General features: G+C 44.5%; 1 protein-coding gene across 1 annotated transcript in view; it reads right to left on the bottom strand.

Annotated features, from left to right (window-relative positions):
* Positions 1 to 6450, bottom strand: part of LOC133028677 (dachshund homolog 2-like) — a 59085-nt gene extending 52635 nt beyond the window's left edge. The window contains exon 1 of the mRNA XM_061095636.1: positions 5645 to 6450. Coding sequence (XP_060951619.1) covers positions 5645 to 6222 — 578 coding nt within the window. The 5' untranslated portion in view covers positions 6223 to 6450. The remainder of the gene's footprint in view (positions 1 to 5644) is intronic.
* Between the last annotated feature and the right edge of the window lie 3673 nt (positions 6451 to 10123).

The raw sequence follows: 10123 nt of genomic DNA, 5'->3' as shown, positions 1-10123 counted from the left end.
TCACCTCTCTCTCTCTCTCCCTCCCTCTGTTTTCATCCGGAAAAAAACAGAGAGAGAGAGAGAGCGAGTGAGAGAAAGAGAGAGAAGTGATGCATGAAGCCTCTCTCTCCCTCTCTCTCTCTCTCTCTCTCGCCCTCAGGTTGCTGGATAATAAAAACGCAGGACGAGAGGAGCGTCTCACTTTACACTGAGACGTGTTAATCTACGATGACGATATAAACCTCTCTCATTGTTCGGAGCTGCTCACACGTTAACACTCTGACGCCACAGACCTCGAGTTTGTCTTCTGACCCAAGTTATGATATTTTTTATGAATTTATCCAAAAGGTTCTGGATATTTTCTGGATCTCTTCCTTCACCCCCCCTGGTAACAGAGTGAGTCCATGTGAGAGAACAGCAGGACGACGTGTGGAAGCTTCCCACTGAGCGAGTGGACGTGTTGATGAGGCTTCTAACACCAGACGCACGTGGAACTGGAAGAACTCAGATATCTCAGGTTGAAGAAGACGAGCCGTACACGTAGAAGATGAAGAACTTGGAAACACGAGGAGATTCCAGACGCAGGTGTGGATGAGCTGTAAACAACAACACTGATCTTTCCACAGCAGAGTTTATCCGTCTGACCCGGACACTCTCCTGATGTGAAACATGACACTTTCCATGTGAGACCATGTGTGAAAGTTGTGTTACCTCCACCAAGCACGACACGTTTCACCCTGTGTCTGTTTGTTTTAATAGCCGCATGCTGATTAATCGACTAATTGATTAATTGGTTAATTAGCTAACTGAATAATTCATACATTATTACACAGAAACTGTAAAACTCAAAGACGGAGACTCGTCCATCTCAACACAACTTCAACTCTATGTTTGTGCTACTGACTGAAACCTGATCAACGTGATTGATTAACTGTGCTTAGATGGCATCTGATTGGTTGGACTCACACACCCACACACACACACACACACAAACACACACACACACACACACAACGTCACAATGCAGCGAGGTGACCTGAGCTCCCTGACCGGCCAGAGCTTTAACCTTTATCAATTAACCAACAGCACAAAGCGGAGCTGAAACCAGACACACACACACACACACACACACACACACACACACACACCCATCAGAGAGACAGAAATATCAACACACACACATCCACGCGTTTATGAACAGCACCGCAGACTGTTACACAGAGATGGAAACTGAGCCGGTGTGACATGATAGCTCACACACACACACACACTCACACAGACAGACACACACACACACACACACACACACACACACACTCACACAGACAGACATACCTCAGCCAGAAGGCAAAACAAGTGACTGTGTGTGTGTGTGTGTGTGTGTGTGTGTGTGTGTGTGTGTGTGTGTGTGTGTGTGTGTGTGTGTGTGGGCTCCAACAGCCTGTCGTGATAAGGAGAGCCGAGAATAACACTCCGACATCAGCAACCCTCCCTCCTGTCGCTCACTATCGATTCCCTCACACGCACACACACACACAGACACACACACACACACACACAGACACACACACACAATGAGGTGACGAGGAGGAGGAACAACCTCTGCTGCCTGTTTGTTAAACATAATCACAAACACTTTATTCTGAATATTCTCAGTGAATCTGAAGTCGTCACCAGAAAATAACTGATTCATCAAGAGTCAAATTAATTTCACTTTGCGTCACACAACATTTTCACCCCCCCGACCCCGGCAGGAGAAAAGTTGTGTGGCGACAGACGACCTTCTGCACTTTAAGGTCTGACGTCATCAACTCTAAATAAGTCTCACTTTATTTTCCATCTTCAGCAGGAAGTGTGGGAAACGTTCACTTTCTCCAGAGAACGTTATTCCTCTTTTTTATTTTTATTTTGTGAATGAGATGAATGATCATTAAGAAAACGACTAAAAGAGCAGTTTGAATTAAATTAAGTGGAAGTGTTTATCATCGTATTTACACACACACACACACACGCACACAACCACACACACACACACACAAGAGGAACGATGCAGTCACTTTCTGTCTTTCTTTAATTTTTCCTTTCTTTTTCCCAGGGAATCATGTGGAGAGAAAGAGCAGGCGGGCGAGCGAGCATTAGTGAGAGTGAGTGTGAGGCGGGCGAGCGAGGCATTAGAGGAATGTCAATATGATTGGAGAGAGAGAGGAGTGTGTGTTCGCTGTGCGTTCAACAACAATAGCTCTCCAGCCGTGTTGTTCCGCGAGCATTCACCGTTCACATGATCCATTATCACCCCTGACATGTACCGCTGAGCGGGTGTGTGTGTCTGTGTGTGTGTGTGTGTGTGTGTGTGTGTGTGTGTGTGTGTGTGTGTGAGTGTGTGTGTGCAGAGGAGAAACAGATATGGGTGAGAGGCGGAGGGGGAGATAAAGGGAGAAAGTGTGAGTGGGTGATAAAAAGAGTCAAGAATAATGAAAGACAAAGAAGAGAGAGAAGAGATGGACGCAAACAAATAAAGACTGTGTGTGTGTGTGTGTGTGTGTGTGTGTGTGTGTGTGTGTGTGTGTGTGTGTGTGTGTGTGTGTGTGCGTGTGTGTCACTCCCCAACTCCTCTGCAACACAATACGTTAATAATTAGCCGATACTGAACAACTTCCACCTAAAACTTTCAGTGTCATCGTTGCATGAAAACTCTTTCCACCGACTTCTCTACCTTCCCTCAGCCGGGCTGCGTTCACAAGGACGACAAAATCTCTAAGTTATAACCGTCAAAAACTACACAATCCATTGTGTCACCATCTTTTTATTATGCCAGGGTTTATATACAGGTCGCTGCTGATTGGACGACACCTCTGACACACCCACCAAACGAGGCAAACATGTTGTTCAACAAGGAAACTGAAGTAAAATGCTGCAAAGTGTTCAAATGACCAAAAACACCAAGTTTGCTTTATGTTCCATTCAGGCAACAAAGGAAAGAAAATACATAATTGTATTTTTGGACGTGAAAATGTTTTTAAGTTAGTTTACTTTTTTACTGTTGCTGCTTTTATCAGTAAAACTTTATTTGGGGATTTTGAGATTTAACGCAGCCCCCTGTGCTTCCTGCTTCCTGTGGCTCCGCCCACAGAGTCTTCAACAGGAAGTGGTCTCACCTGAGTCCCTGTGGACAGAGAGCCACATGGTGGACGAGGTCTCGACCTTCAGCGCCGTGAGTTTGTCTCGTTCTTTGGTTTAAACATCAGACGAATCAGATTTACGTCCCGTGGGGTCGTGTTCAATGTTTCACTGAAGGTTAATTTTTTACTTTATTGGCAGATTGTGAGATTTTAAGTTTTGTAGTTTGTTTACTCATTCAACCGGAGGTGGATTCATGTAATGAACACTGAGCAAAAAGTTGCTGTCAGTTTTGTGATATTTGGTCAAACACTTGTAAATGTGTGTGTGTGATGGAGTTTTTTACTTTGCCTACTTTTGATAATAAAAGAATCATTTGAAAATCAAAATGATGTGGTTTAATATACGAGTGATATTATGGTATCACCTGAACTGCGATGAAATTCTGTGTCATTAATTCTCGAGGCAGCTTTAATTCAGAGTCTGAGGTTCTTCACATGGATTAATTTTTATTAACTGTAGAAAGTTCTCATTGTATTTTGTTCGCTGTCGTCGATGGTTTTCCAGAATTAATCTCTAGCACTTGAACATAAACATCTTCCTCCTGATTAACTGAAGTTAATTCTCTCTCCTGAAAAACTGCGACCAATCGTGAGCGAGTGTGTTTTTTTTTAAGTGTCTTTTTAGTTGTTTTGTCAGATTTGCTTGATTTAAAAGTTCAGCTGAATTATCTCTCAGCAGCTGCTCTTTGAAATGTTCAGATAATTATCACTGGAATCATTTGATTTTGAATGACGGTTCGCAGGCAACTTTTGTTATCACAAATGCAGCATATTTTTATATTGTTTTCAAACAGGAATATGGATATTATGTTATGTTTATATTCAGATTGGACTGACAAACCAAATTTATTAGAATTTGACGCAGAAAACAATTAAATCGTTTCTCTTTCTGGCAGAATTTCAAATGAGCCAACAATGAAAATAAGATGAGTTTGGAAAATGTTTGCTTAGATCAAGAAGTGCAGCCTTCAACATGTAAATTTTTTAAAAGTGAAATATTCATAATCTCTGTTCTGAACTTCAACATCGAACTGACTTGTTTGAAAATGGTGAAGACTCGCATGGGGTCACTAGGACGCTTTAATTTGAAAGTTTGAAGTCAAATTAAAAGTGTGGACGAGCAGGTGACAGGAAGTCGCACACGTACAGTTAAACGTGCTGTAAAACAACTGTTTACACACACAGCCGTGGATTATGAGTGTGGTCATCTTTCCAATAAGGAAAAGTCAACAGAAGTTGTTTTATGTCCTTTTGTACTTTACAGAAAAGATGGAATCAGCCGGGAACGGAACAGGAAGTCACATTAAAGAATCAAACTGAATCCCAAAAATATCAGCAGCTAAAAAATGAAACTGAATGATGAAACACACGAGCCGAGGATTTAAGTAAAGTTCTAACCACAAAATCCAGAGGAAAAACTATAAGTTCTTTTAAATTTTAAAAACATCCAATAAAATAAAATCACTTAAATCTGCACAAATGCACCTGAAGTGTTAGAGATGCATGGTGAGTGAGAGGAAATGTTTTAAAAATGTATAGAAATACTATATATACGTTTTAGAAATGAAGCCTTGTTATCAGCTCCGAGTGTTTTAGCAATATGCTGCAAAATGAAGTCACTTGAATCTTTACACAAACACCTGAAGACCCAGGACAGAGTGTGAGAGCTGCAGGATTTACAGAAGAGACCGAGCCTCAGATTCAGAGGAAACCGACTAAACCTAAATCTTATATAAATGTTATAGAAATGGACATTTTAGATTTCCTTTCCTGCAAGATAAAGTCACTAAAAACACCCACGACAGGTGTTGGAGACTCATTATTGAAAGTAGAGCCGCAGGTTCAGAGGAAAACTTCACTTACGTTATACAAATATTGGAGATTTTTGCTATAAATGACGTGGAAATGAAGCCTTAATAACAGCTCTGTACTTTTAAGAGATACCCTGCAAAATAAAGTCACTTATATATTAACAAAGAAACAAATACTCTGAGGGAAACTGATTCCAACTGATTTCAATGGAAATTAAGCCTCATTAGCTCTGGAAATTAAAAAAAAATATCCTGCAAAAATAAAGGATTTCAAGTAGAATTGGAGCCTCAGATCCAAAGAAAACTTCAGCTGGAGTTAAATAAATATTAAATAAATGTTAAATAGCTGAAGCTTCGGTAACAGCTCTGTACAATAAAAAAGAAACCCTGCAAAATAAAATCCCTCAAAACTCCTCAAGCACAAGTGTTGGAGACGCAGGAATTTCAGAAATAAAATGAGAAACTTAATCTAAAGTTAAATGCATGTTAAATAAATGAAGCCTCACTAGCAGCTCTTGTCATTTCCACAAATATCCTGTAAAGTAAAGTCACTAAAGTCCGTAGAACCTGCAGAGCCGCCCCTGGAGGCTGCTCCCAGTGCAGCTCCACTGGTGGGACCCTGATGGTGGGACTGGTGATACTGGGGGGACCACTGGGACCACATGGACCACTGACCTGGCGCTGGTGCAGTCCTGGTACAGCGTCTCGAAGTCCCGCCTGGAGATGAGCTTGCAGCGGTTCACCCCGGGCTGGATGGCTCCCAGCCCCCGCAGGACTCGCACCTGCTCCACGGTGCAGACCACCGGGGCGATGTCCAGGCGCTTGAGCTTGGTGTACACGGTGTGCAGCCCCCCCACCAGGTGCTTCAGGAACAGGTCGAACACCTGCGGGAGGCAGATCAGCTCCTGGCCCTGGTCCGACCCGAAGCTGGCCACCTTCACCCCGTGCACCTCCACCAGCTTGCACTCGCTGCACAGCCCGGAGGACGGCTGCTGCAGGCCGGGGGATCCGGGGGTCAGGCCCGGGGAGCTGAGGGGTCCGAGCCCGCCGAGGGCACCGGGCACCAGCGGGGCTCCGGGCAGGAAGGCGCCGAGCATGGTGCTGGAGAGCCGGGGGGACGGGCACAGCGGGGTGGGGGGGCCGCTGGAGGCCACCGAGCCGTGGAGCCCGTCCGGAGCCGGGCGGTAGAGCGAGGCCGGGGTCTGGGTGCCCGAGCCCGGCGTGAGCAGCGGAGGGGAGCCGGGGAGCGACATGGAGCTTCCTCCTCTCTTCCTCCTCTCTTCCTCTCTCACTTTCTCCTCCTGCTCCGCGCTCCGCTAAAACACTTGTGAGTCTCTTTCTCCTCTTTTCTTCCACTTTCTCCTCCTCCTCTTCTTCTTCTTCTTCTTCTCTCGTTGTATTTCTCCTCCTCTCTCCGGTCCTCTCTCCGGTCTCTCTCTCCCTGTGCAGCGGGAACTCGGTGCCTGTGGGTCGGGTCCGGATCGCGGACTGTCCGGTCTGAGCGTGGAAGACACTGGATCCGACTCCAGGTCAGCCCCAAGCCCCGCCCCCCGTCTCACTGACAGCCCGGAGAGCCAATCAAAGAGCCCCTAGTGCAGGACTGGAGGTGTGATTGGTTGAGGAGGGAAGGTGTGTGTGTGCGTGTGTGTGTGTGTGTGTGTGTGTGTGTGTGTGTGTGTGTGTGTGTGTGTGTGTGTGTGTGTGTGTGTGTGTGTGTGTGTGTGTGTGTGTGTGTGTGTGTGTGTGTGTGTGTGTGTGTGTGTGTGTGTGTGTGTGTGTGTGTGTGTGTGTGTGTGTGTGTGTGTGTGTGTGTGTGTGTGTGTGTGTGTGTGTGTGTGTGCGCGCGCGTGTGATCTGCTATTCCATAAACTTTCTCACGGAAGTTTTTATTTTTTTTCTTCTTCTGCAGTTTTGTATTTTCAACTCCTGCTTTGTGTGTGTGTGCGTGTGTGCACTTGTTGGTTTGTGTGTGTGCGTGTGTGTCCAGTTGTGGCTCAAACGCGAGCTCTGGTGGTGAGATGGACGCATGCTCCTCCTGGTGAGGGAAGGAGGGATGAGAGCACAGGTGGAGGAGAAAAGAAAGGGAGAGGAAGGAAAGGAGATGAGAGGAGGAAATAAGAGAGGGAAGAAAATGAGAGAGAAGAAGAGAGTTATAGGATGGGTGGATGAAAGACAAAATGCAATTGGAAAGAGGGGAAGAACGATGGATGAGACGGGGATGAGAAACAAGTTGGAAAAGAAAGATGGGAAGGAATGAGGGATGGATTGGAGAAAAGAAGAAAAAGAAGGAAGGAAGGAAGGAAGGAAGGAAGGAAGGAAGGAAGGAAGGAAGGAAGGAAGGAAGGAAGGAAGGAAGGAAGGAAGGAAGGAAGGAAGGAAGGAAGGAAGGAAGGAAGGAAGGAAGGAAGGAAGGAAGGAAGGAAGGAAGGAAGGAAGGAAGGAAGGAAGGGAAACATTTTGGATAGAAGGATGAGGGAAGAAGGGATGAGAGCACAGGTGCAGGAGAAGAACAGAGGGAAGGAGTGAGAGGAGAGGAGAGGAGGAAATAAGAGAGGGAAGAAAATGAGAGAGAAGAAGAGAGTTATAGGATGGGTAGATGAAAGACAAAATGCAATTGGAAAGAGGGGGAGAACGATGGATGAAATGGGGATGAGAAACAAGTTGGAAAAGAAAGATGGGAAGGAATGAGGGATGGATTGGATGGAAGGAAGGAAGGCAAGATGGAATGAAGGAAGGAAGGAATGAAGGAAGGAAGGAAGGAAGGAAGGAAGGAAGGAAGGAAGGAAGGAAGGAAGGAAGGAAGGAAGGAAGGAAGGAAGGAAGGAAGGAAGGAAGGACGGAAGGAAGGAAGGAAGGAAGGAAGGAAGGAAGGAAGGAAGGAAGGAAGGAAGGAAGGAAGGAAGGAAGGAAGGAAGGAAGGAAGGATGGAATGAAGGAAGGAAGGAGGGAAGGAAGGAAGGAAGGAAGGAAGGAAGGAAGGAAGGAAGGAAGGAAGGAAGGAAGGAAGGAAGGAAGGAAGGAAGGAAGGAAGGAAGGAAGGAAGGAAGGAAAGGAAACATTTTTGATAGAAGGATGAGGGAAGAAGGGATGAGAGCACAGGTGGAGGAGAAGAACAGAGGGAAGGAGTGAGAGGAGAGGAGAGGAGGAAATAAGGGAGTGAAGCGATTTAGAGAGAGAAGAAGAGAGTTATATGATAGGTGGATGAAAGACAAAATGCAGTTGGAAAGAAGAGGGGAAGAACGATGGATGATACAGGGAGGCAAAACAAGTTGGAAAAGAAAGATGGGAAGGAATGAGGGATGGATTGGATCAAAGAAGAACAAGTAGATGGATGGAAGGAAGTGGGGAGGAAGGAAAGGAAAGGAAACACTTTGGATAGATGGATGAGGAAAGAAAGATGGAGGCTGAAGGAGGAAAAGGAAAAGGATGGATGTCTTTAAAAGAAGGGCAAATTAGAGATGAGGAAAAGAGGAGAAGAAACTAAATGAAGTGGTGATAATTATCATCATAAAAGAAGAAAAGAATGAAAAGAGAAAAAGACTCAGAGAGAATTGTGTGTGTGTGTGTGTGTGTGTGTGTGTGTGTGTGTGTGTGTGTGTGTGTGTGTGTGTGTGTGTGTGTGTGTGTGTGTGTGTGTGTGTGTGTGTGTGTGTGTGTGTGTGTGTGTGTGTGTGTGTGTGTGTGTGTGTGTGTTTGTGTGTGAGCAGCTAAATGGGATTGAGTGGTGTGGATTACACACAGACAGGGTTTTATAATCCCGTGTAATCTCATTACACCGAGAAACTGCAACTGAATGAAAAGAGAGAGAAACAGACAGAGAGGGAGAAAGAGGATGAGACGGTTTTTCATAAAAAAAAAAGAATAAATTGAATCTGAATATCAGCCAATCGTGAGGCTGCGTCTTCACAGTAAAAGATGGTGAAACCCGGTGCTTTTATTGTGAAGGTTGGTGTTGACCCTTACTGTTGTTGAACCATGAATGAATGCAGGACATTTTTGATTTTGTCCCTAGACATGTTGATGTTTTATACTGGAAATAAGACCCATGAAGGAGGGATGATGAGGAGGTCAAGGAGAAAAGGTGGGACAGCAAAGAAGAAAGACAAAAGTAAAGGTAAAGAAAGGAAGAGGTGGCACGGAAACAGATTTAAAAAAGGAGTCCGAGGGACATAAGCAAAATGATTTTCCTCTCAGGACCGATAAAGATCAAACTGGACTCAGGCTGGAAGGAGGACGGGCGGACGGAGAGAGGGATGAGGTCTCGGTGGAGGTGAATGTCCCTCAGCGGGGTTATAATGACCCGTGTGAACTTGGAGTTATACTTCGGGGCGTTGAGAGCGAGGGAGAGAGGAAGAGGAGTGAAAGCGTCGAGATGGAGGAAGAGGAGGTGAGAGGAGGTGACAAGAGAGTGAGAGGACGAAAGTGGAAAAACTTGTCTGCAAAACGCTTCTCGACCCCGAGAGACGGACGGAGGACGAGACGGGTGTTGTACACGAAAGACCATTTTACTTTCTATTGTCCTCGGTGCATTAAATAACTCGAACTGTCACATGAACGATTCTAAAACAATCCTGTTCGGACTTAATTAATATTTGTTTGATATTCTATTATTATCATAACTATCTACACAGCAAAATCTGTAGTGTTGGTATTTTCAGTGTTAATATTTTTGAGTTGGTGGGTGTTGATTTTGGAGTTGTTTTAACACCTGTAGGGATCAAAAAGCTCTGAGAGCGTTGTCAATCAAGCGAGTTAAATGTTAACACCTGTGACTGAGTTATATTCACTTCCGATGGAGTTGATCATAAAATATGGGAGGAGCCATGTTCCTCTCTCGGCTGCACCCAATGAACCATAACAAAATCCCTCGGCTCTCTTTATCAAGACAGGTGTGAGACTAACCCTCATTCTCATTTTAGTGTTAAAAATACACTTTAATGTGTCATAAAATAACACTATGTATGTTAAAAATTAACTCTCATAGTGAAATGAAATAACACGATTTTAGTGTTAAAAATACACTTTAACGTGTCATAAAATAACACTATGTATGTTAAAAATTAACACTCACAGTGAAAGGGAATAACACAATTTAGAGTTAAAGGTGCACTTATGTGGTGTCATAAAATAACACCAATGATGTCAAATATTTAT

The sequence above is a fragment of the Limanda limanda genome, chromosome 22, assembly GCF_963576545.1.
Source record: "Limanda limanda chromosome 22, fLimLim1.1, whole genome shotgun sequence".
Taxonomy (NCBI): Eukaryota; Metazoa; Chordata; class Actinopteri; order Pleuronectiformes; family Pleuronectidae; genus Limanda; species Limanda limanda.
Note: the sequence above shows the minus strand (reverse complement) of the source record. Positions and strands in the feature narration are given on the sequence as shown.